General features: G+C 39.4%; 2 protein-coding genes across 2 annotated transcripts; one reads left to right on the top strand and one right to left on the bottom strand.

The window, feature by feature from the left end:
• SBSPON (somatomedin B and thrombospondin type 1 domain containing) lies at positions 1–9,213 on the top strand. Its single transcript, XM_085053037.1, has 5 exons — positions 1–290; positions 6,316–6,510; positions 7,084–7,174; positions 7,993–8,169; positions 8,850–9,213. The coding sequence occupies exons 1-5, from the start codon at positions 74–76 to the stop codon at positions 8,965–8,967; spliced, it is 798 nt and encodes a 265-aa protein (XP_084909163.1). The 5' UTR covers positions 1–73; the 3' UTR covers positions 8,968–9,213.
• TERF1 (telomeric repeat binding factor 1) lies at positions 8,573–27,680 on the bottom strand. Its single transcript, XM_085053036.1, has 10 exons — positions 27,465–27,680; positions 25,252–25,347; positions 22,914–23,044; positions 21,726–21,812; positions 20,254–20,403; positions 18,062–18,168; positions 16,945–17,010; positions 16,819–16,862; positions 15,744–15,808; positions 8,573–11,576 (listed from the first exon to the last, which is right to left on the bottom strand). Exons 1-10 carry the CDS (start codon positions 27,640–27,642, stop codon positions 11,424–11,426), a joined length of 1,077 nt encoding a protein of 358 aa, XP_084909162.1. The 5' UTR covers positions 27,643–27,680; the 3' UTR covers positions 8,573–11,423.

The following is a 27,680-nucleotide window of genomic DNA, read 5'->3' as shown; positions in this document are numbered from 1 at the left end:
GGCCGCAGCGCGCAGCGGTGGCGGGACGGGACCCGCACGTCGGGGCAGTGTGGCGGTGGCCGGCGTGGCGGTGATGGGCGGCACGGCGCTGTCCGGAGCGCTGTGGCTGGGGCTGCTGTGGGCCGGGAGCGGGGCCGGGGGCAGCTGCCAGGGAAAGTGCTGCCAGGGCCGGGATGCTGCCTGTGTCGGCGAGGGATGGAGGGAGGGAGGCGGCTACGGGACCTGCTACTGCGACGGAGGCTGCCGGCGAGCCGGGGACTGCTGCCACGACCACAGCCAGGCGTGCCCGGGTAGGTGCGTCCGGCCCGGCCCTGGCGAGGGGCGCGGGTGGAGGGCGGCAGGCTGGGACCCCGCGGCCCCGGCCCGAGCTCGGGGACAGGGAGCTGCCTGCCAGCCTGCCAGCCTGCCAGCCTGCCAGCCTGCCTGCCTGCCTGCCGGGGCTGCGGTGGGGCTCCGCTGGGCTTCAGAGCTGCTGCTGCGGTCCTGGGCTCAGGGCTGCGAGGGGCAGATTCTTCCCTCCCCAGCCCCGGGGCGAGGACATGAGCCGGGACTAGGCTGGGGCAGCGCCAGGCTCAGGAACGGGGACAGAGACTTTTCTCTCCCTAGCGAGAAAAGGTTTCCAGATCAGCTGTCGTACCGTGACAGTATGAAGTTATTTTACCTCTAAAATATTATGTTACTCACTTTTCGCTCAGGCAAGTCCCAAAACCAAATTGATTGCAGGGGGGATGTCCGATTACAGAGACAGCAGGGAGATTAATTTAGCACCGCCCGTGTCTCTCAGCTGATTCCTCACATCCTGACAAACAAATATCAATGAAATAATTGAGGAAATCCCCACGGAGAGGTTTTGTCTAGGAGCATGAGTCCACAAGAATTTGCTGTGAAGGCAAAGGCTTTAAAGTAAGCATAAGAGCATGAGTGAGAGGGGAAGGTCTGACCTCCCAGTGGGCAGCGGCGAGGAGGGGAAAGTAGCCCAGTTCTACAAAACTCAGTATCTGCTTTGTAGGTATTCACAGCTCCTCTTTCTGTGGGATTTCTACCCTTTGCAGTCTTCACAATTTGACTGACCTCTCTGTGCCTGGGATGCAGGACACAGACCTTGCTTTGCAGGTGCAGAACTAGTACTCAGTCAGCCTAATGTCTCTTCCCAGCTGGCTGGACGCATGCCAGCCTACAGGCAAAAAGTCATGAGCCTCTGCTGCACAGTCCTGCTAATTAGGGTGTATTTAGCAGGCTCAGTGCCATGCTGACATAGCCACATAGCTTTGGGACCCAAGTTGGCTTACAGCTGCCCGGGTTGGGAAGGAGGAGTACAACTGTTGGATGGTGTAGAACCATCCTAAGGGATGTAAAGCTGCACAGAAGAACTCAGCAGAGCAGAGCTATGACCCGAGGTCTCCAGATGAAACGTGGTCAGCTCTCCCACAGCTAAATAATCTCCCCAGAGTAACAGAAGGGAAAAAAATGCACCACAAGGTCTGACAGGAGGTAGCATTCTTAATATTAGCATTTTTAAAATACATTGTTCTGTCATTCAGTAAAGTAGAGGGAGAACTGGCAAGATCCTTGTCGTACAGACACAGCATATCGCCTCTTCATTAAATCAAATTATTTTTAATACTCAAGCATAAAAAGAGAGAGCTGATAAACACGCACAGTGTTAGCATTAGAACACAGCTGTAATCCTTTAGAAGCAGCTCAAACTTGTGCTTGAAAAGTTCTAGTTTAAACATTTTCTTTACCATGACTTCTGATATGACTTCTGGCACCTGATGATGCCCTGCTGTTACTGAGATGCTATTTTTTGTCTGAGGCTCAGTGGTGATTGCCTCAAAAATGTGTGTTGGTACAAGCACACCACACTTGTACCCCGCGTGGGCAGTGTGTGCCCTAGACCCAGGCAGGAAGATGGGATTCTCCCTGCAGCCTCCCTGTGTCTCTGCCTCTCCTGCACCAGCTGGAATTTGACAGTCTCTGGTGGCCCAGTTCAGGGAGCTAAACACGCAGGGGACTATTTCTGTTTCTCTATTGCCCGTTTCTGCCTGGTTTGAGTCCCTGCGCTGCCTCGCAGCCCAGTTGTGTGAGCACCAATGCAAACACAGAGGGAACAGCACATTTTGCATTGGTGTGTGCAGCATGGAAGGGTAGAATTTTGGCACTCTGACAAGGTGGTCCTAGAACTCATACATCCAAAAACTACAAAATGTATACATTTCAAAAAATTTACAGGAATTCATTCTTTTAAAGGCAAATGATCATATACACTCTCTATGGCAAGCAGTCATAAAGTGATACTCTGTATACACAGAAATTCTAAATAGTCCCAATGGAAGTTTATATCAATTTACACAAGTATGGCTGAAAATTTTGAAGTCTTTTTTGTTCCTGTTGGATGTTAAGGTCTCCCCATTGATTATTCTTGCTAAAATCTGTCTAAGTGTTTAATGACAACAAGTGTGTTAATTGTCATAGTTGGCATAGTTTTGAATATGTTTTGAATATGGAGTTCAAAACTTTAAAATGGAAATGTGAAGAAAGATGATCAATGTTTCTTGTGCTACAGCTTGTTTGTCATCTTGTTCGCAACTCAGGATTTCAGCACGTGCAGAAATGACATTTCATCCTTTGGGAAAAGTGTAAAGTGCCTCAAGTATAAGTAATCAAGAGATGTGTTAGGACTAATACAAAAACAATGCTCCAAATTAAAAGAAACCATTGAAAGAGTGAACATCCTGAAGCTGCCAGTGGCAGGGTAAATTGTCATGCCTAAAAATCATTGCAGGTCTGGTGCTTTATAAATAGATGGCTCAGCAGAAGTCCATGGACTGTTGAACCCAAGTTCAAGAGTTTTTAAATAAATTTCCTTATAGTTCTAACAAAGAAGAATATTTTTTAATAAATGAAGAATATTTTTTAAGAAAGAATATTTTTGTACACAGAGAGCATTTTAAATAGGAGCCACTGTCCGGTGAGAAAGCTTGAGAAAGGGATCAGCTCGCCATTTGAATTGAAGTGGTTACTCTGAGAAAATCCAGACATCCTCATATGTTACAATATATGTTGTACAATGAACATACTACAATCCTCCTTTTTTCTTTTTCCAGAGATGGGGAAAAATTAAATAGAGTTTGACACAGAAACAAGGATCAGTGTTTCATAGTACTGCAAATGGAAGACAAAGTACTGACTGCTCAAACTGTATTTCCCAAGATAGCAATGTAATTTTTCTGTGTATTTTTGAAATTTCAAATGTCACATTAGCTTCCACGTTTTGGCAAGGATCTGAGAACAAATCCCATCTTTCATTTTCCTTTGACTTGCATCCTCCTCATTGTTTCAATGAATCACCATTTAACATCTTTGTGTTAAATAAGCTGAACAAAGAGCATCACAGAGAGGGATCCATAAAGATAAAGCTATGGGTCCCTGATACTTCTTTTCATGTTTCAAGAGATGGCACCATTCCTTTTATGTCAGTTCTAGGACCCCATCCTCTGTGCTTGAGGAATTTGACATCTTTCCAACAAGGCACAGAATTGATCTACCCTCCCATAATAGTTGTTGGGTACTGACTGCAAGAGTGACATTATTATCCCACTGCCTAAATTCCATTCTAGCAACCCAATATTCTTATTTTTCCACATGACTAGGGCAATTCATCCTTCTTATTCTAAATCTTGAGGACCATAAAATTACCATGTATTGCTGCAAATGACCAATATTAACTGTCAGCTTGGTTTAATTCCAGTAAGACATGAAGTCATCGCTTTATTTGTTATGCAGTTACTCAGTCCCTTTGGGAGTTTTTTTCATGGAAAATGTGATGTTAGACTTGATATTATCTGCTTATGAAGGTGCTAATATGGGATTAAAGTTCTGTGGAAATTCTTATGCAGGTCATTCATGCAGCCAGCTTGGAAGAGAGTCAATAGATAAGGAAACAAGCTAGAGGGACACTTACTGTCCTTTGGCTACTTGGGTAGAACTAAGATGAGTGTTCAGGCATTCAAGACTGTGCTCTTACCATTAAATGAAGGGGGTCAAGGAGACTGTTTTCCGACCTTGCAGCTAGGTGGCAAAGACTGTGAGGTCCATACTGCATTTAGCACTTTTCCTGGCTTACCCATGATAGAGTCTAAGACATTTTTACTGTCATTGGTTTTCTTTTCTAGTTCACAATTCTTGGAATAAACAGTCTGAGGTTGTGTCATGTCCCTTGGGGTACCTAGAGGTGTCTGAGGGCAGTGCCTAGTGCTGCATGTGGCAAAGGGAACTTCTTTTCTGTTGCTTTCCAGCACTGTTCTACAAATCATACTCAGAAGCTGTCTGGGAGGTGTGTATCAGTAAGTAGAGGAAAACACCAGAGAAGACTAATTGTTGAGCAGAATGGACAACTGGCGGCTCAATACCCAGGGCAGCTCTGTGGTTCTGTTTCATGGAAATTCCTTAGAGTGTGGGATGCAGTATCATCAGCCACAATACAGCTGGTGCTGTCAGGACACTCAAAAGTGGGAGAGTTTGGTCAGAACACCTGGTGCACAGTGAGAACAGAGGAAGGGAATTTTAGTAGTGTGGTAAGGACATCTGCCAAGTAGCCTCTTTCAGAGGTTTTATCTGCTTTATGACATTGGTAGTGGTCCAAGAAATTAGAGATGTAGTGACAGAGCAAACACTGCTATTTCTATGTTTTATGAGAAGAGTCACAAACCCCAAGGAGATTGTCACATTCTACTCTTTCTTCCCAATGTCTTGTACTGGCAGAATCCCAGAGGGCATAAAATATTATCCTGAAAGACTAGTTTGGTCCCATCACTTTCTTGCAATACTGATACAAAAATATAACTAGTGGTTAAGCTGTAAAGCTTCTTGGGGATTTAAACTGTAATCAGGAAATATGGAAAAAAAATTGAAAGCATGTGATATCTTCCATTACAAGCCAGTGAGAAACAGTACACATGGGAAGGGAAAAAGTTGTATTTAACTAGATAATGAGAAGCATGACTCAAAACAATCCAGAACTAATTTAAGATGGCCCAACCATTGATCATGTGTATTTTGCACCATTCTCTAACCTGGAGCACCTAGCAGGTGGCCTCCAGGAAAAGAGGCTATTGGGAATGGACCACCATTCAGATTAGAAGTCCTTGTAGGCCGCAAATTGAGGATGGCTCGTGTAGGGAAATGATTGTTTATCCTCAGAGAATTCTTCCTCTTGATGGATGCCCAATGTGTGAGCCATTTTTCTTATCTGCTCTTTCACTGCTCTGCCTGCCGAGGCTGTGTAGATGAAGTTCCCAGGTGGAGGTGTTGTGTTTGTTCCACCAGTGAGCACCCAGAAATCATTCTCCTCCAGTCCCTTGGGGCTCAGCATGCAGTATGGTTTTGAAAAGTTGTAGTATTCATTCTAACTGCTAAAGGGGAAATTGTTAGGCCATACAGTTTTCAAAACCTGGGACTTGATGTTCCTGGAGATGAGGGTGAGGAAAGCAGTTACATGGAGATGTGAAATGGCTGTGTGTTTTTTACAGCATATTGTTTCAATGGACAAATAAAGTGAAGACTTCTGTGTTATGTAGCTTCTTACTCAGGAATAATGTATCTGTACCTGATTTTTTATTTTAGGAATGATGCTGCAAAACCTTTCCTTCCTCTGCCTGAGGGAAATGAAGTTTCTTATGATTATAATAATGGTACTTTCCCCATAATTTTTGATTAATTTCAGATGAAGTTTGGGATTCATGAGAACTGAAATTCAAATATCCAGTGGACTATTCTATAGTTGGGAATGTGCAGGGCCTGGGTTAAAACAGGGAAACAAAGCTGTGGCAGTGGATATATTCCAATGTGGAGAAAAAAGTTAGAAATTGATCAGAGAAGAATCAAGTGTGCTGCTACTTAATGTTTGAGCCTTTAAACAAAATCTGGTGGTGTAGGAACTGCCAAGGCAGGTCAGACCATTCTGGTGTAGATAACCCATGAGCTGGTCTCCTGTGAGGCTAATGCTTTATGATTCAGAAGAGGGTACAGAAGAACCCCACAGCTGTAGTGAAAGGTTTCAATGAGGGGCTGTTTCTTTGTGGACAAGGGATGGAATGCGAAGCCAACCATTGCAGGTGGGTTTGAATTTTCAGTTTATGCAAACTCCTGGAAGAGCATTTAAACCCACATAAATACAATCAGAAGAGGGGAGGTAAAAAACCCCAAACCAAACAGAAGAACTCCTCAATATAATCTTATCTCAAGCTTTTGAGAGCAATTAGGATAAAACAGAAATCTTGACTCTTCTAACAATGTTTTAATACTGCTTTGCAGCTATTCCCTGTGTTGTGGGGGAGTGGAGTCATTGGAGTGGCTGTGCAGAGCAGTGCCATCCTGGGCTGAGGATACGTAGGCGCTACGTACAACAGGAACCTAAAAATGGTGGGGAAGCGTGTCCAGCTCTGGAGGAGAAGGCTGGCTGCCTGGAATACCTGACTTACCAGGGGGAGGACTGTGGCCATGAACATGGTATTCTCTCTTTGATGTCTCTGTACTTTGTGTCCATCACAGTTATCATAAATGTTACTGATGTCAATGAACAGCAAAAAAACCCCTACCCAACGAAAAACTCCATCAATCTACAGTTAGCTGGTTAAAAATATAATTTAAAACTTTACTTTCTACTGCTATATTGCTTTTTATTCAAAATTTTTTTCCTACTCTGGCTTTTCTTAATTTCTATTAAGCAAACTAAGCTGCATGCATTCCTTCAGTTGGATATATGTATGAAATTATTTCCGTGCAAAGTTAGAACACAAATTCAGTTTGAAACAGGAAACAGTACTCCCTGTGGGATTCCAGTACATCTTATTTCTTCATAGACTAGATGGCATGCATTTTTAGATGCTTTTCCTCTGAATAAAGAGAGAGCTTAGCTGTAGGGAATGGGGTTGAGGTCCAGTGTTGCCAACACTTTACCACTTTTTCAATAAAGTGAGCCAGCATCATCATCCACAAGCTCCTGATTCATTCACCATTACAGTAATTCAAATATGACTCAGCTGTGCCTTGCTGTTTTACTGTAACTGTTTTCTTCCTCAGTTCCTGCTTTCATAACTACCTCTGAATACGGTAAAGAAAGAAAAAGACAAGCAGCATCTTCTCTCTGGCCTTCAGACAAAGAAGCAGCAGGGTAATCTATTTATCATATGCATGTGGGTCATCTTGTTCAATAGAAAACAGCTGGCTACGGAGAAAAATGTAATTAAATTTGCAATAATTAAACAATAAGCCATGGAGCCATAGCTTGTACTGGTTTTCTCTCCTGCATTTTATTTGCATGTTCTAGATGTTGTTTTTTATTAGTTGCTAATTGTCCTGAATTAGAAACTGGAATTATGGCAAATCTGATGATAGCTGCTTTTGAAAGCTAACAGTAAACTGCTAAAATAAATCTGAATGTATCCCAAGTGTAAGTCTGAGAAATTAGATGTAGGTCTCAAAGCAAAGTGGCCTGAATGTGATTGGTCTCAAGAGACCTTTTTTGTTTTTTAAACTAATTGACACGAGCCGCAAAACATTTTCTTTGGTTACCAGTAGAGATGGTTATGAAGTTTAAATTAGGCTATTACTGGGTCTGTAATGCTCATAATGCTTTGTCCTGGGCTATTTTCCCTAGAACAATGAAGCGTCTCTTTTCCATTTTCTCTTTCAGCAGCATAAAAGAAAAAATATGGGTTACCAAGATCTGTTTTTCAAAATAATTTAAGAATTCAGAACACTACCAGAAAGTGAGATTATACATAAAGCACTCAACTGGGGCATAGAATGAGAAATAGTTTAAATAATGCTTTTAAGAATCCATTGATTAGGTTAGGGTCAGAAAGAAATTTGTTAGCAGTGATAATTTGCACTTCACAACCATCACCCTGACGATATGTAAGTACATATGAAGAGTCTACTTAGCTCATGCTTTATCTATCACAGTTTGGTGCTTTTCCTTCTGAGCAGATACTGTGTGGAGTTCAGAACAGAATCTCTTTCACACCACTGTGCTTCGGAGACGCGTCCGTACGCCCGCTGGATGCAGTACCTGCGCGAGGGACACACGGTGTGCGTCGCCTGCCAGCCCCCGGCTATGAACGCAGACACGCAGCGCTGCTCCGGAGATGGCCATAATGCAGATGGGTAAAGAGAACCATTTCATCTGCCTCTTCTGCAGCAAAACCCAGTACAGCAGTTAAAACTTCTCATTAAAAGCTGCATTTATTACACCTAAAAAATAGAACAACTCGTATTGTTTGTAGAGCTCAGGTTTACCCTTTCAGTTGTCACAGAGAACACTTTTAAAACCTAGATAAAATTGGGAAGTAATTTCAATATAAGAGTTTAATGCTTTGCATGCTTTATTCACTACTTTGAAGGAATGATGGAACTTCAGTAGTGGAAGAGGACTTTTTACACCTATGGGCACTTTTACTTAAAAATGGTACTTCCTGCCATAGTGCAAATCTGATTGCAGGTTTAAAAATGGGTACTCCCCTCAAACTTATATACCTGGTTTTTAGAAAAATAATTGTGAAAGTACACATTTATTATTCAGAATGGATTTTTATTTAATCCGTAAATTTATTAATATGCAAACTGTACAACCAAACAAACCTGTATAACCAGCTATTCAATGCACCATCTTGGATACTAAGGAATATAATGTCTGCTCCAGAAAGCATTTTAAGAGCTAGGTGAGTTAATTGAAGTCTGATATGATTAAACAAGTCTAATCTTCTGACATTTTACACAATACAATCCAGTAACATGAAATACACAGCTTTTAGTCTTCTAATTTCTTACTTATTGTCACATTTCAGAGACAAAATCTTACATTGGGAAGCAATTGGCAATTCTCAGTGCCAAGGAACCTGGAAGAAGATCCGGCAACTGGAACAGTGCTCCTGTCCCCTGGTGCATAGTTTTATTTTCACATAAACATTGAAAAAAGCCTTTAAAATGGCAACAACAACAATAATAAGAAAATTAACACCAAGAAACCTGCATATTTCTGCTGCATTTTCTGGAACCTTAACAAATTTTAAATGAGTTGGAACTTTGGCAGGAGCATTTCAAGAAACTCTCTCTGCCTTAATACAAAATGCTAAGACTGATCTCTGTATTAGAACTCTAGAAGCATGTTCCCATGTTTCTCTCTTGTAATTAAAGAGCTAATGTTTTTAACCACAGTAGTTGCTTTTCCTAAAGTTCTTGATCTTTACTGGCCACAGCCCTGTCTACAGGCACTGTTCCTACTCAGTAGTGAGTGAGCCAGCCAAACGTTAAGTCTGAGAATAGTTACTGTCAATATTTAGTAGCAAGGGTGAATAAAGATGAATCTTTGAGAACTAAAACTGGTTTCAGTTTAGGTCTTTTGTTCTTCTCCAGTATTATCTAGACAATTTTTTACACTGCAACTACATAAGTACTCTTCCTCTGCACTGCAGTTTTCACACTCAGCCACCTTCACGAAGACATATACCTAGTCAGAATTGTTAAGGAATTGGTCTCCTCAGAACTTCATGTTACTAATACAGAGTGTAGCTTTTCTGGTAGATGAACATAAACAAGACTTTGTGACTAAGGCCTTGGCGAAGTGAAAAAAAAAATTACTTATTACTAGTCAAAAATGCTCATCTACAATAATTAACATAGAAAACTGCAACGTGTAAGCACTAGCAAAACTGCTATGCAGGTAGCTCACATCCTTGGCTTGTAACCTATTATCACCTTGAATTGAACTGTTACAGCACTTAAGTGGTTGCATCCTGCACTTTTTCACTTGTCAGATACCTGCTATGACTTCTTGAATTGTTGGCTTAGAGCTGCTCTAGCCTTCACTGCTGAAGGACAAAGCTTGAATATTATTGAGATCCTGAAATTCACGAAGTTTGCTAAAAAAGAAATTATGCATTAAGGCTGAGAAAATTTCCTTTAAAGACATGCAGCATCTCCATGCAACATAAAGACTCCTGCTTGCCACTGTTTCTAGCAGCTGCAAGAAGAAACCATAACATCTCTTGGCAAGAATGCAGAAGGTGATCTGGTTAAGGTCCACAGTTAACAGTGTGTTGTGAAACAAACCTTTGAACTGTATTTTACCATTTTATCTTAAAGAAAGCAGGCCTCCAAAACAGAAAGCAGAGAGATTATCTTAATACTTTAACATTTCAGCCTTGAAGAATATGTTTTCCTTTGTAATGGGGAAAATTATCTCAGAGAGCTTTGTTTTATTATGACCAATTTGGACAGGTGCTTTCTCTTTTAAGGTTCTTGAGAAAATTAAAACCTTAGCCAAGAAAAAAGGTACATAAAACATCTGAATTGAAGGGATTTCACTTTTAAAAGAATGCTGTATATAGTTCAAGTCACTAGGTTCACAGCAGTTTGACAGTTGAGAGCATGAGTTTTCTGAGATTGTGGAAATCTCTTCCAAAGGATCTGAAACTAGACAGACCGGATGGTGCCATCATCCATCTGTTCCAGTGTGCCATGAGCAGGACATTTGCAGTGGCCAGCAGATACCTTGATAGTGACCCCTAGCAAAGTTTATCTTTGCTTGCTGTCACTGCAGACAGTGGAGAGCACGGATGTGTCCCAGGAGCTGTGCTATCAGTGACAGTGTGGACTCGCTAGTGAGCCCCACTTTGGCCATTTGTTTTTGAGCTTTCCCTTTCCTGGTGGTCTGGACAACATCACTTGTCAAGACAAGATAGGTGGCACAAGATAACCAAGAGATGTTAAGTGCTAGTAGACTATTCCTTTCCATGTAAAAACAAACAAACAAAACAGTACCTTTGTTACTTGCAAATACAAAATTATATGAATTTACACATTTTTAACTGCAGCAAAAAACCTCAACAAACCACCAGCTCACAAAACTAGCAATACTAATACATGCATACTTTTTGGTATAACTTACAGAGATGACAAGTCTGACCAAATTTTCAAAGTGAAGCAAAACAAATTAGAATGGGCTACATGGCAGGAAGCAAAATGATAAAAGGTCAGTCTGACAGGTGATACAGATCTTTAAAAACACAGAACACTTGACTTTGTATTAGCCTCCCTCAAGCTAAAGATGTTGCCAGTCAGATCTAATATCCCTACTTTCATAACAGACCTTTAATCACTGCAACCATTTTTACATTTCAGAATCTAGGTAATCTATTATTGCATGTAGCTAAAAGGCCAGACTTAAATGTGAAGTCATCATTACCTAAGCAAGTGAGCTTACATGAATGTTTTATACCAAACACTATTCTGTTCCATGTTTTAGGACAGCAACCCTGCTGGATATTGAAACTAAAATAAGATGTTATTCTGAAAAGCTAGAGTAGGCTCTTATATAGGGAAAGGTCAAGAAGAGTTGGTTGCTGTAGTCCAAATCAGCCTTATTTGATCTTGCTCAATGTTCTCCACCGGTCTTTCAACATGACACTTGTTCGCTCGTTGAAGTCACCGTTGGCCAAAATTTTAGCCCAGTTACCCACTCCAAACTTCTTTACTCCTATTTTCAGCTCCACGTCTTCTTTGTCAGTCCATCGCTAAGGCAAGAACAGAGAAAACACTGAATATATGAACCGAGAAAGGTATAAACAGAAGAATTAATCTTATAGCAAATATGAAAGCAAGTTTTCATACAGCTCTCTAATTATTACAGAGTACAGATGTCAGAGGGTTTTTTTTTTGGAGCACTATATCTAGAAACTAGAGATAAATAAGAATTGTAAATGGCTGAATCAGAAGGCCTAAAATTTGGTGGAATAAAGGAAAGGTTGGTTTACCAGAGTATGTAAAAATATCTCCTCCTATAAGTAACAGATCACTTCCAGCTATCAGATGGACAAATGGTGTTGGCTATAAAGTGGAAGGGAACATTAGAGAATCATGTTATGGCTCATCTTTACATCTGAAGCCTTCAAAATTGTGAAGAACTGGGCAGAAAAGGAAATACAAGTGCAAAGGCACAGCCTCAACTTAAAGCCACCTAGCAGATCTGATGAGTGCAAGGAAACGTGAATTACTGGGGAACAAACATCATTTAACTCTGTAAATAATGTACCTAGTAGAAATGTAAATCTTATGGGTGCTGTCAGTACACAAATGCATACCCTCCTGCTTGAGCACAAGGAAGGGTGAGCAGGAACACCCAGCTAGTATTGACTGTCAGTGGCACAAGAAGTCGATGTGTTAAATCCCACATCCATGGAGACAGGAAGAAAAAAATAAATTTATCTCTTAATAACACGGAATCCTTATGGGATCTTTAAAACATTCTGCTCTTGTAAGAAACCTCAATTCGGTCTCTGGGAATGGGTCAGGTGACAATTTTGAGTGCTATTCTGCATAGGTCCACCCTTCCACTGAATTTAAGCTTCTAAAAGTTGCAGCAGCACTCAGACATGAAAGATAGGGGGGTGTCTCTGAGGGGGAAGGAGCTTAGATAACATTCAGCCTCAAAACTGTATCAGATGAAAACTGTATCCTGGTTATTGTCCAAAAAGGGAAAATGTGGAATCTACAAAAAGTGCAAGCTGAGGTGTATAAAGACCAAACTTCACATTTTAAAGCTGGATTTATTCCAGCCTAATGAAAGTATCAGTGCCTCTTCAGTAAACTATGATCACTGACAAACCACAATAAGCAGTGAAGAATTACAAGTAATAATAGTTCAACTGTATTTCTAAACAGTTAGGAACCTAAACCATCTGAAAAGTAGTCTACCCTTTATCAAAAATACTTCCTTTTCCCAATTCTTCCTGTTCCACAGATCTTTTGCAACATTAGCAGTGAATAGCTTTTTTTTTTTACTATTATTAAAAGGCCAGAGATTCCATTGGAATCATGTAGTGCATCTCATTTCAGAGCATGCCAGAAAACTTTCCTAAATAAAATCTTTATTCAAGTAACACAGTTATGCTTGACCTATAGCACCAGATAATTCAAATACTTCCATCAACAGAGACAATCACAACCCTTGTTACTTGCAATGATTAATTATATTTGCTGTTAAAAGGGCTGTTTTTAGCTTGTTTTGGTTTTTAATTGTCTATATTGAGCTTTTTTAAAAAATAAATTTCTTCAGTTTATTGTATAAACGCGGGGCCTGCTTTGCAGGTAAATCAGGGACTGACTAATTTTCTTTTCACTGAGGAACTGCACAGAGCAGTAACTTGCCCCCTGCCCCACTGACTGACAAGCTGTCTGTTCCCTCTGGGACAGAATTTATGTATATTCCAGCTCTGCACTGTTACAGGACTGGTCGAAAGCCTGGACATAATGCAGCACTACACTTGAGCTCACATCAACACAGTGCCTGGTCCACATCAATGTGACATCTGGCCAGCTCAGAACACCAGCAGAGCAAGCTTGGGTTTGCCAGGCACAATGTGGAGACACTGCCTCATGTATGTAAAGATCTTGTTACTCCTTAGAGTCAGTTCTGCTCCAGTAACTTGTCTTCTTTTATGCATTATGGGACTCTGCTCTGAGTTTTCTCCTTTAGCTTTAAATATAGGGATTTTTCTTCCATACAAGTCTGACTAAATTCTTAACACCCAGATTTTCAGACACATTATTAAATTTAAATAAATTGTTATCCAGGTTTTAGACAACTCCAAGGACTTGCCATATACTTAACTGGATATAAAACAGAGTACAAACAGTTCCCTAAATTCTGTGACACTTGCATCTGCTAATTTAGGAATGAGAAAATAAAGGACGCTTCCTTTCAATAGCACTGCAGATTGTTCTATGCAGCTAACTGAAAACACTGCAATGAAAGGCTGAAAATGGGCACTGAACCATTGCAATGAAATGCCATTTACAAAACAAGAGCAAACAATGCCAACATTGAATGAGGGACTACATGGAAAAGGAAGTTCTAGAAGTCAACAGCTCTGACATTCATTGCATTCTTTCATGCATGAGGACAATTTTATAACCCAGATGATTAAGCAGAGGAGCAGATTTATTGTTTAAAAGGCCAATTATCATTGCTTTCTCTAAAACATTTATGAGATGTTTCAGTGGCAGGGTGTAAAGCATAAATATCACAGAGGCAGCAAATGCCTACAACATTTTTAAGCGTTGAAAGAAACACAGTTCTGAATCTCAAGTTCCATTCAAGTTCTTTTAAAATTTTCAATGCCACTGTCAGATGCAGTTCTCCACAAATTCAGTCTTTATATTTCAATTTAAGTTTAACTATAACAACGTAATTAAGCAAACATCAATTTTTTTCTAATAAGATGAGTGTGTAAACCCTAGACCTAGACACAGTGCTTGTAGGTGACCCATAACAGACTAGCTCAGCATAAAAATATGCAAGTACAAAGCTCTCATTAGCTCTGTGTCAACTGTGGTTCAAATAGTTTAAATCTTGATGTTGAAAACAAGCTTGATGGAAGTGTTCATGCTTACCAGCAACTGGCTAACAAGGTACCTATCCCAGTGTATGCTGGAATAAAGTAATTATGTTTTCAAAGACAAAAAGCAAATCCAGTAAGTGCTGCTTCTTTTTTCTTTTTTTTTTTTTTTGGGCACTGATTGTATCTGCAGCTTTTAAAGAGGCTACCAGTGATGTAACTATTCCTGGCATTTGTGAGAAAGTGAAAAACTGTGTACAGGGGCTTAAACCTTGAGGACAGATAAGGTCTCACGGGACCTCAAGCAACTTGAGGACAGCATGTAACTGAAGATTTAACAAGTAGTTCAACTTCATTAAAAATGTTTAAAGAACTAGGAATAAGTACAACTCTCCTCAAGAGCAACCTGGAAAAAAACCATAAGCAGATTTGGTCTTCCCTGTTATACCAAAAATGAAACACCAAAATGAACACCACAAAAATGAAACAGCTCACATCAGAATGGATGTGTGATGATAAATTGCGCTGTTATCTAAACAGAAAGACTCCACATTGCTTCCTAAGAAATATTATGAAGAGGAATCCAACAGTGGCAATACATTTATTTAATATTAATTTCTTCAGTTATGATAAAATGCTGAACACTTATGAAGGAAAATTTGCTATAAACAAAAATTAGCTTGAAAGAGTTCATGCCAACATCAAATCAACTTCAAATTGCATTCTATTACGGCATACACTTCTGTGCTTCCCACCAATAGGGAATTCTAGCCTTACTGAAGACAGTAGGATTATCTTAAAAGTAATTCAATGAAGTAGGCTGGCCCATGAAGGGAACACAAAGGACCATTTGAAATGTAGCATTATAAGAAGATCCTACTATTTGGTTTATAAAAACTAGAGTAGCTTCCCAAGTATGTTTTTACAGCAGATAAAAGTATTGAATTATAAAATTGCTAAATCTTCAACCTTCTAAGCTGGAAAACAAGTTGCCTCTGATATTTGCCCAAAATTCTCGCAGGCAAATGACATCCTGAATTCTTTAATCCAAACTGTGGAAAGAATTTTTTAATTTCAAACTAAGCTTTGGTAACAGTGTATTTCATCAAATAAAAGGCTTGGAAGCATTAGCAACAATATTCGAGACTGCAAAAATATATTTTATTTCCTGTCTTTAAAAAGAAAAGGACTGTAAGAATTTCAAGGACTGTAGCACTTGAATAATCTACAGAATCTTAAAACTGGGCACTAGATTTAAAATTTAGGTTGAATAAAGGTGAAAAAAATATTCTGTGTAGCGCAGATTAATTTTATCTCCATTTAGAAAAGAGAAAAGGTACAAACCTGTCTTTTTCGGCTACAAGCCAAAGGAACTCCACTTTCCCTCACATTTTGCAGGTTGTTAAGACCTAGAAGACAGTTAATATACATCCAGAACGATGAGGAGTCACCATCAAGACAGCAGTTTTGCATTCTAACATTTACACATGACAAGAATGTACACTATTTTGATATGCTTTGGCAGATAGAGAAAATTTCAGTGTCTGTTTACATATAAATATACTTCTACATATGAATACCCATGAATCTTGCCATAGTCCAAGGACCTCCAAATATAGGCTATTCAGAAAAATCCACTGTATTTTCTATACAATAGAGCTCACAGAAGAATTATATTACAAACATGTAAAAACCAGTACATAATAATAAGACACTTCATTTTGGTAGAAACATTTTTACTATATGCACTACGCTCATTTTACACAGTGAGAATGGGAAGTAAGAGCAATCAGAGCTATGATTCTTTGTATACAAATTTCATCATTGCCAAGTACATGTCTTGAATGCTTGCCACAGTTAAAACCTGATACATCTTAAGAGTTTATCCATCCATGTACAACATGGCCACATGCAGGAACTACATCATTTCCCTGTGGTAAGAGGGTGCTATTGGTCTCAAAAACTTACTCATAAGTATTATATTATCCATGTTGTTAAGTTTTTAAGAAGTAATACCAGAAAATGCACAAACATCCTAACTTCGTGCACTTTACACTTGGTTTTTCCAATCAGCTAACCTCTTTAGTTCCTTCCCAGTCAAGTTACCTGGACAGAATTCAGAAAGAAATGAATTTCAGTACTCCTCTATTAGCTCTCTTTTGCACAGAATACTTTAAGTCCCATAAACCAAACAAGCAAACCAGGAAATAGTGAATGATTTTGCGAAATTAATTGCTAGAGAACCTTAAGCCATGTCACAGCTTCCTAAATATGGCAATCAGCAAACCTGCATTTGTACAGAAACCACACACAACTTGGAGTGTTTCTTTCCATTTTTGTATTAATTGAATCACATAGCAGTTAGAGGAAAGTGTTTAACATGACCGTTTTGAAAGTGTAAAAATAAACTAATACTCACTCTGAAGAGCTCTGCTCTCTTTGGGTTTCTGTCCTGAATGACTCCTGCAAAGAACACAGATGTGAAGTAAAAATACAAAGAATTTAATGAAAAGTCTCTGACCAAGAGCAACAACAATTTTTTTACCTTACTGTGCGTTTTTTAATGTTTCCAGGTGACTGAGTTGGAATACACTGCTCCTCTTCCGCCAACCTTAAAAAAATGACAAAATTTATTTTCTAGGCAGCAGCTTGCCATTTGTATGATTCAACAATATTTACAGGAAAGAAAATTCTAACACTTCTCTACAGAAGCAATGGCATAAAATCACTAACTGCATCAATGCATTCACCCTGTTAACTTTGCTTCCTGGAGAGTGAAAAAAGAATCAAAATCCACTGAGTTGGAAAGGATCCACAAGGATCATCAAGTTCAGTTTTTAGCCCTGCACAGACATCCCCAAGAGTAACACCATGTGCCCAAGACCATTGTGCAAATGCTTCTTGAACTCTGTCAGGTTTGGTGCTGTGACCACTTCCTTGGGTAGCCTGTTCCCAAGACACTACACATTTAAGTTGAAGATATGAGGCATTGAGCTGCCTTTGCAAAAAAAACCCAACAAAAAAAAACTTTATGACTTGTCAGTCCACAGTCAATTTCCTTAACTGATGTAAAATATTCCTAGTACAAAAATGAAGAAATACAGACTCTATCCCAGCTAAAGACTGCAGCTTATTCTCCCCGAAAACAAGTTGTGATAAATTTAGAATATTAGCATTTTCCAGAAAATCCATGTAATTATTCTTAAGGTTTGTGCTGCCAGAATCATGAAGCAACGTAACTATTTCCCTTCACACTAGTATCATTAAGAGGTAAGCTGTAAGGAAAATGTAACTGACTGTTTCCATTTCCTTATTCTTTTACTTCTTGAGATAATCTATAGCCTGAAATTATTATTAGAGAGCTAAAAGGAGCTCAGTCAAGCATTAAAAAGCAAAGTCTTTTCTATGCTTTTATTATAGACTGACAGCTGAAAATTGTGCAACCTCACAAATAATTAAACTTAATGACAAGCTATTTGATGCCAAAAGTAACAACCACAGAAGAGCACAAATTAAAAAAAAATAGGGAATATGCTTGTAGCTAATTTTCTATTGGACAGCAGTTTGGAATTTAACATCCCTCCTTCTACCTTCTCCTTGTTCTACAAGTTTCATGTTACTATCCAAGCACATCCCTTAACAGTATAATACTTAACACAAACCTTTGTTTTGTTTCCAAATCACTTTTGTCATTTTCATTGACTTCCACACATTGGTTTTGCAATGCTATTGCTCCCAATCCTTTAGACTCCACATATTTTGTGGCTTCCTGTGAGAAATGGAATCAATACCTTAAAATTAAAGCCAAGCAGTACCTAGACAGCAGTTTAGGCTAGGATTAGTATTAGACTAGGATTAATACTTGCTATTAGGACTAACACTGCTTATTTCACAGACATTTCATATTAACATTAAAATAAGTAGTTTTAAAACAATTCTAGCATGTTAATTTGAAATCCATAAAGACTTTTATCAACTAATAACTTGAAGAAATTTTAGTCATAGCTGGGATTGATATTTATATGGACACAAAGAAATACAATCAATACTTGCATAATGAGTGAATTTATAAATGTGTGAAGTACATTGCAGAGCTTAACTAAGACTGCAAATACTATCAAAGTACTCCAAAGTCTGTTTTTGGTAACAAGGTTAGAAACTAAAAACTGACAGGTCTCAAGTTTATCTAGTTCTCTAGCACTAGGGAGGAAAAAGCAGAAATGTAACACTTTCAAAAATGTCTAATCAGATCTTAGGCTTGCAATATAACCTTTTTTGCACTGTCAAAAAATATTTCTAGCATCCAGCTTAAACTTTTAGCCACAAACTAAGATTATTTCTCCTTCATTGCCAAGAGAAGGATGTAGTAGTTCATTACTCTTTCCAGAGTACCTAAAAGGGGTCTACTACACTGAATAAAGATGGGTCAAACTTCTTAGCAGGGCCTGTAGTGATCAGACAAGGGTTAATGGTTTGAAACTAAAAGAGGTGAAATTTAGACTAGATATAAAGAAGATTTCTTTTTTCTTTTTTTTTTTTAATTTTGAGAGTGGCAAAACATGGAACAGGTTGCCCAGCAAGGTGATTGATGCCCAATCCCTAGAAACCTTCAAGGCCAGGTTGAATGGGGCTCTAAGCAACCTGATCTAATTTAAGATGTCCCTGCTAAATGCAAGGGGGTTGGACAGGACTACCTTTAAAGGTTCCTTCCAATCCAAACTATTCTATGATTCTACTTCTACATCTGGCACTACATGAAAAAGAGACATTAACAGTTAAAGTCAGAGTGTTCTCCTGTAGACGATGCAGGGTACACTCTTGGGAAACCACTGTGTGCTATACAGAAGTGGGAATTCTTCACAAAGCTGTCTCCTCCATGTGCCAGAGTAAATGTTCAAAGTAAGATTTGCAATGTGGGTGCAGGCAGTAAAACAGATGTGCAGGCAGTGGGGGTGCAAGGGTGCAACGACAGAGGGCCTAAGCATGCTAGTATGGAGTTCTGGGCCTTTTCCAACACCTCCAAGCTCTCACCTCCTCTTCAAAGAAATAGCCTTGAAAAATAAACTTGAAAACTAACAGTCAAGTGAAACCATTAAAAGGTATTTCTTGTACTGTATTTTGAATGTATTTATTAACTTGTCTATTCTTTCGGGTAAGAAAATGAAAAAACACAGAGGAACTTCAGGATTGTTTATTTAAAAGTTGCTTCTTATTACCTTTAGACGTCTGTGCTTTTGTAATTGAATAATTCAATATTCTTTTATATGAAGTAAACATAAGAGAAATTCTTTACAATCCTCCTGAAGATGAACTGCAGAAGGAACGTTGTTCTTGCCAATTTTAAGTCATTTTTGAGCAAGACTGTTTGTAAGAACATTTGTATTTACAGGAAAACAGCAATAATAATTTTCTAGCTCCTAACTCCTCTGATATTCCTAAAGCTTTTAGCCAAATTAACAGGTCTTGGTTTTTTATTTTTAGGATTAGAAGTCACATAGGCTTAAATAAAATAAGCATTAAATGTACAGCCACATTTTTTAAGGAGTTCCATATTAAAACTGCTTCTCTTGAACAGATCTTGTTTTAATTATGCTACTTTCCTATTTTTCTAATCAAAACAGTTGTGGGAAAAACATTAATGGAAGATATTTTAGAGGAGTCTTGTTCCTACTAACTTTCTCCAAGACACATTAATTAGAACGAACAGGTTGAATATAAGACAATTCAAAGGAAAGTAAAGTTTCCTTTTCATCTAATAACTGACTGTTGCCTAAACAAATCCCTTGAAAGGATAAATCTATTTAATTATATCAAGTAACTTTTTTCAAAGGTTTTGAAAATACTTTCAACATACCTGTATTAAGAAGTTATTCTCATTTTCTTTCATGAAACTTTCAACATAAGACTTGATTTTACTTATCAAAAGACTGTAACTGAAGCTTTGGAGAAGAGGAACATATGGATCCTTGGTTTTAATTACAGTTGCCAGCTTCACCCTTAAAGGCTAAGAAAAGCACATCTTTATACAACACGAATCCTGCAGTAAACTTGATACCTATGCTAAACAGGAAATACAGAAAGCTAAATGTGATGATTACATAGTTTCCTTAATATTCTTATACAACTTTGTGCTGCAGTTTAAAAGGGTTCTAAACTCAAATAGTCTTAATACCAGGCATTTATCTCATGTGCCCAGTAAATGGTAAAGTGTAACTGGCTAGAGATCCCCATTTTTATTTCCTTTATGACTAACACTGAAGGCAGGGTTGTCAAAGGAGGAAAAACACCCAGAGAAAGACACTGATGACGTGGTTCCCTCTTCTTATTTGCTGCCTCAAAAAGAGTGCCATTGAAAGGGGTGTACAGTGTTCAGGAAAAGGACTACTTAGTACAGCATCATTAAAGATACATCAACACCAATAATCCAAAATTCACACTTTGTCTTCCATTTACTCTGAATTTCACAGAAGCCAATATAGCCAGGAGAATTATCTTCTGTGTATACGCTGCATTTTTATTTATGCATTTGAGTATTATTATCACAGTCTACACGTTCCAAACATCCAAATCCTCTGAATGAAAGTATATTTGAAGAGGAAGATATACACTGGCTATCAATTACATAGAGCATGTGTCCTAGTATACCAGCTCAAGATACAGGCAGCTTTTAAACTTCTTTTCTTTTTGCCTGCAGCCCTTCTTTTGCTCTTTTCTCCACCCCAGCAAATTCAGGTGTGTGCACTAACTATTATATTAAAGAGATATTTACTCAGACTTGCAACCTTCTGAATGATGCAGTCAACTTCAAACCAGGAGGTGACCTGACTCACGCTGTCTTCCAGGCAGAGGCATAATAGCATTCAGTCTGTGCAGAAGCTAATGAGACTTCCTTCCCTCGGATGCTTTGGTACATAGAACACTAATCATCAGAGGTGACAGTCCATGGCATCAGAAATCAGCAATCTCGCTGTTAGGAGTTACAATGTCTCTACCAGCATGCTGACACTGTCTTTGCTCTGAGAAAACAGCACTATCAAATTCCCAGAATTTGTAGTGCCATCTCACTCCTCATATGAAGTGGGAGAGGGGATGAAGAACAACTGCTGCTAGAAACATTTTACTCCCACAAATTACCCAGTATTTCTATCAATCTCCTAGCCACAAATTTCGTTTTATATTTTAAAGTGCCACAGGTGTGAAAAGTGACTGTGTAGACAATAATGAGATTGAAGCTACGAAGGTAGGATTTGCTAGCTTTGGAAACCCACTCCCCTCTTTCTCCTCTGAAAATCAAGAGCTTTTAATGCAAGTTAAGCAAGTTACTACCTTATCTGATTCAGAGTCTGTAAACAGCCTTTCAAGAACTTCAGCAGCTTCCTTGAAATATCCTTTTTCCATATGGACTGCTACAATCTACAAGAAATATAATTACAAGATCTGCTGAAATACTTTGCACCTGAGATTCAGAAAAAAACAAGAGAAGTAAAAACTCTAGTTTTCTAAGACTCCAAGAATTCAGATGATTATATATTTAAGGGTCACCAACACTAATGTACTTCTAACAGTTCTGAAATTAGTTTTGAAATTTATTTCCTTTTTTTTTTTTTTGCAGTTGGCAGCTTTTGAAACAAATTTGAACTGGTACAAACAGGAATCATATGAGATAGAAAAAGGTCTCTTGTTTACTCTGTATTAAAACTGAAAATTCAGTTTAGTCTGCTAATAGCCCAAGCTTTTCATAAAAGGGGCTTTGTTTTAGCACGATAGAATCATAGAATCTTTAAGGTCTTTTTATCAGGTCATCAAAACCCATCAAGTCCAACCATCAACCTAGCACTCACCACCACGTTTCACCATTAAACCATGTCCTGAAGTGTTTTTTCCAAACACTTCCAGGGATAGTGTCTCCACCACCTTCCTGGGCAGTCCGTTCCAACGTTTTGCAACCCTTTGTGTAAGTTTTTTCTAATACTCAATCTAAATCTTCCCTGGCACAACCTGAGGCCATTTCCTCTCCTGCTGTCACTAGTCACCTGGGAGAAGAAACCAACGCCCATCTGGCTACAGTCTCCTTTCAGGCAGTTTAAGAGAGCGATAATGTTTCCCCACCCTCCTTTTCTCCAGACTAATCACTCCCAGCTTGTTTAGCTGCTCCTTGTAAGGGTTGTGCTCCACTCTTCATCAACTCTGTTGCCCTTCCCTGGACACTTTGCAGCACCTCAATGTCTTTCTTGTCCTGAGGGGCCCAGAACTGAACACAGCATTTGAGTACAGGGTACAGGGAGATAATCACTGAGTACAGGGAGATAATCACTGCCCTGGTCCTGCTGGCCACACTATTCCTGATCCAAGCCAGGATTCCATTGGCCTTCTTGGCCACCTGGGCACACACTGGCTCATGTTCAGCTGCTGTCAACCAGCACCCCCACGTCCTTTCCTGCCAGGCAGCTTTCCAGCTACTCATTCCCAATGAATAGGTAGCATCCTGAAGCATTATGAGTAAGTCACACAGACCTGAATTTGAATCAAACGACGAATATCTTCATGAAGTTTTCCCAGTTTAATTTCTTCCCTTTCAAGTAAAGTCCAGAAAGACAGAGCAGATTCCAAAGGTGAAATTCTCTTATCATTTTCAAACTGCAATCCTTAGAAGGGGAAAAAGCCAAAGTATTTATAAAACGTAAAGGATAAAGTTAAACAGATTACATTATTTATATGCAATAAGGTAATATGTATTCCAATTTCAATTCCTTTTTCCTCAAATTTTAGGTGTGTTTAAGAAATCTAAAGCAACTGCCTTTTCAGAGAGACTGGTTTTTTCTACCCCTGCTAATAACATTACTGTTGCATTTTCAGGAGATATGAGTCAGCTAATTACTGTTCACTTAAAATGCCACTTAAAATAGTGCTAAGCTCAGCATTAGGTATTTGGGCTGGCATTAATAATACATTAAACTTAGCATCAGATATCACAACATTTGATACCGATGCTCTTAATTTTGTAAAATAATCACCATTACATGTTGATTTTTTTTTCCTGAGTCTACCACTATTTGCACGTCTTAACTTTTAGTTGTATTTGAATTGCTTAAAACGAGAGGGAAATTCAAACAGCTCTAAACAGGAGTCACTGAAAAAGCAAAAGCAACCTCCCACACCAGTGTACTGCTGTGCCAACTCCAAGGTTTGTGCAATTTCCATTAAATAGGATCAGTGACCAGCTCTGGCAGAAATCTAGCCTAGCCAAATAATCATCCCCTCAACACACCTAAACAGTTTCCCAGTGTGGTCATTGCACACCTGCACAATGAGCGTGCCCATGGAACATGCAGGAGAAGCTGGCAGGTACACAAATGCTTCCTTCCCATGGCACTGCCAACTTAGTTCAAGATGTTTGCTGAACTACAGCCTCACTTATGCCTTCATTTTATGACACCAGCAGAATCTCTTTCAATAACTTATTTCTTTCATTATTTTTCAGATATAAGGTAAACAATTTACACAATACTGAAGAAATAAGAACTACTTTATACCCACTACAGTAAGTCAAACAGTGACATTTCAAACAGAATACTGTGCATTTATACACGTAACTATTGTGTATAAATGCATTATGTGCATATTAAATGAATTATGTGCATAGATACACAACTAAAACAAACCCCACATGTTTCTCTAATTATTGTCATGTCAATCAACTAGCATGACACTTCATATTAAATTTGTTTTAATGCTGTAAAACCATAGTGTTTAGCTCTTAGACAGCTGACATCTGAAACAGACTACTCTGTGTGATCAGCAAAGATCAAATATTTTAGTAACTAGAAAATAACAGAAAAGCTACCATATATTAGCTTTCAATGTACATTGTACAGCTACACCTGATGTAAAACCTATTACACACATTCAATCTTCCTCACTACACAGGTAATTTTCTACACTCTTAAGATAAAACCACACAATGAAGTCATATTCTCAAGTATTACATACGATAATATAACTTTAAAACATTATCACAAAACTTTCATAATTTGTATATGATGAACTATTTTAAATATTAGAATTTGATTCTCAAGCTAAACTAAATCAAGATGACTTATACCTCACAAGCAACATAGGGAATTTAATTGTATAAAAAAATAGACTTTGTGGCACTGCTAGGCTAGAAAACACTTTTTTCTTCCATGCTTATGCTTTCAAGACTGTTTCTAAAGTCTTAAAATTCCAATGAGTTTTATCAAGCAGTAAAAAACAAAGTTAAAGTCTTCCAGAAACTCAAACAAAATCATCTTGGCTAAACCAAGAAGTTGCAAATGCAGCTAAACAGAAGATATGGTAGTGAACAAGTGCCTCAAGGACTTGCTGCCAGCTGAGTCTTACAGTCTTCTGTAGGAAACATGGGCAGATATCCTTTTCATCCATATTCTCATTCCTGCTGTCTGTCCTACTTTAACCTATAGAGTTACATGTGCAGAAAGGAACACACATCCTGAGTTTTGAACTTCCAAGTATTGCTCACTAAGAGCTAGTCAGTCCTCTCCAGTGTATCTCTTTTGGTGATACTACCCTGACAAAAAAGGCTGGTAATTTAAGAAGTATATAGTCATTAAACCTCCATACAGCTAAGTCAGCCAGCACAGAGTAACAGCAGTCCTGCAGACAGCTCACTCACATATGGAATGAAGACAGTCCAAAATATGGAGTTCATTCAATTCACGTTATATATAAAGATATCTATATTAAAAAAAATAGATACGTACAGTAAAGGGCACGTGAAAGCATATCTAATACACGTCTGTACAAGTTCATGCAAATATTTAAAAAAAGTGAAAAAAAGAATCTGAATATTTACCAAGGTTCTTTCCTTGTGCAACTCTTATCAAAAGCTGACAGAGATACACCGTTTTTTTCTGATGTGGAGGTATTTGGGAGAGACCATTAATAAGAGCTGGAAAAGAAGAGAAAAATTAAGTCAGTCTTGCTCCAGTACTGCCACAGTGTGGCTAGACGTATACTAGACACTGTGTTATCAGATTTCACTAAATTTCTAACTCCTTAAGAATCCAGTGAAGCACATTAACTTAAGACTGTTCCATACTAAAAGAACTTAAATAATATTTAAGAGCTTGACCAGAAGAAGATATCCTTTTCTGAGGAAGCAGTGGAATTAATCACAGGCTTATATTAACCCAATTCAAAGACCACAGTATCGAATTTAGGTTTTGTTTTGGTAAGGAGCTTACTACAAAAGACGGCTGTCTGCTCCAGAGAACACTTCTGTGAAATGCCCACAAATTAGGAGCCATAGGCAGACCGGTAACACTTGCATGCTTGCTATAGCAACTTACAGAACTAAAGCAATAGAAGCTACAAGGAAAACTTACTCAGAAATATTAATTTACTAGGGAAATCCGCCTTGCAAGGATGGAAGGTCACAAGGATTATTACACATCTTAAAATGGGAGCTATCATGAGTTTATTCCTATCATGTGGGTTACTGTGAGTTCCTTATGATAATGTGCTGTATATAATAATTCATCTTCACGGCATAATACAGAGCATTCAAAATGAAAAGTGGATCACGGAATAGCTGGGGTTGGAAGGAGCCTCTGGCTATCACCTGGAAGCACTGCCTTTCTGCACTTGCTTCAGTTTGAATTGGCCTTCCTGTTGACAGCCAATCGTTGTTTCAGTAGGGTCTCACTTAGACATATGCAAGAGTAATAGGTCTGTATTTCTATGAAAAAAACCGCACCACTTTTCTATTGCAATCTTATGACCGTGCTTAGCTTTTCCCGAACTTTTACAATACTGACTTTATGTGAGAAACGTCCTCTCACTACTTAAAATTTTGAAAGGATTTATTCACTCATTTTCATAGTACAAACGACGATAAGAGGCTTAAAATGGCTGTCTGCTGTTACACAGAGCGAAGTGCAGCACTGGGTGCTTAGCCTCCCGTGGGGGGTAGCCAGAGGCACACCTTCTGGCTAGGGGGATACAGTTTTTATAACCCCAACCCTGCCGCCTCCAGGTGCTCCGATGGACTCGTGGTCTTCAGTCCTCCTTGGCTCGTCCTTTCTAGGGTCTCCTGATAGTTTAGCTGCTTGCCCAGCTCTCCTCTTTCTTAACTATAACATTTAAGTTAGCCACAACATATTAACAATTAGACATAACAAACCTATAGAGATAGGCATAACATATACACAACTATTAACAGATACTTAATAAAGCTTTACGAAAGCCAACTCCGTGACTTCATTTATAACAAACACCACTGACAGTATCTCTGTCTTCCCAGCTATACAAAACTTCTGAACAATTCTCCTGCTGAGTTGCAGTCCCAAGGCCAAACACCGAGAAGCAAAAAAAAAAAAAAAAAAATCTTGCAGCCCCCCCATTCAATGCGCTTAATTAAGCTATCTTTAGATTTCTTATCTCTTTCCATAGCCTATATCAATCTACTCACTAATCATTCTTCACACCATTGTATTCCATTCTTTGCAGAAGTTCGAACCAATACTGCTACATTCACTTGAATCAAGAACATACACACAGACAAAATGTCCCCCAGAGCGCTAACCTGGTATCCTCAGGCAAACTACTTCTTACAGAAGAAAACATCATAAATCCATCAAATTTATCTGGGACGTAGCCATTTACTTCTGGTTCTCAACTACTCTCAGTCTTAATGTTATTTCTGCTTTTAAATATATGTTTTTCCATTCAAAACCCAGTCACCCGACTTCATCTCATTTCAGCCAGACTCCAGGTCCTTGAGCTCTTTCTGGCACTGCTGTATTGCCACAGTGTGCGAGTGCTGCAGACACCCCTCAAGCCCTCGACAGGCTCCCGGGTAGCCCGGCGATCTCCCGACGGCCCCGGAAGAGCTGAGCAACCCCCCCGAGCGGCTGCTCATGACCGCGGTGGGCAGCGGGCTGCGAGTGCTTCAGCACTCCCGCCGTTCGGCGTGCCGGGAGGCAGCTGCTCCTCAGGCCCCGCCGCCCCGGGAGCGGCTGTGCGAGAGCGCCGAGCGCCGCGCAACACCCCGAAACCTCTCCTCACCCTGCGCTACGTCCCTCCACCGCCGGAACTCCGCGCCGCCCCGCTCCGCGAAGTGCCGGCACAGGCAGGAGCAGGCGAACTCCAGCATCCACTCGGCACCCACAGCCTCCACGGCCGCCGGCGGGGCCGAGCTGACGGAGCTGCTGACGGAGCAGCTGCCATCGCCGCGCGCCGCCATCTTCAAACCGCGCGCTAACGGCTGCCGGCCCCGAACCG

This window comes from Lichenostomus cassidix, chromosome 2 (assembly GCF_008360975.1).
Source record: "Lichenostomus cassidix isolate B80296 chromosome 2, HeHo_3.0, whole genome shotgun sequence".
Lineage (NCBI taxonomy): Eukaryota > Metazoa > Chordata > Aves > Passeriformes > Meliphagidae > Lichenostomus > Lichenostomus cassidix.
The sequence above is the reverse complement of the archived record's forward strand: the minus strand, read 5'-3'. Positions and strand labels throughout refer to the sequence as shown.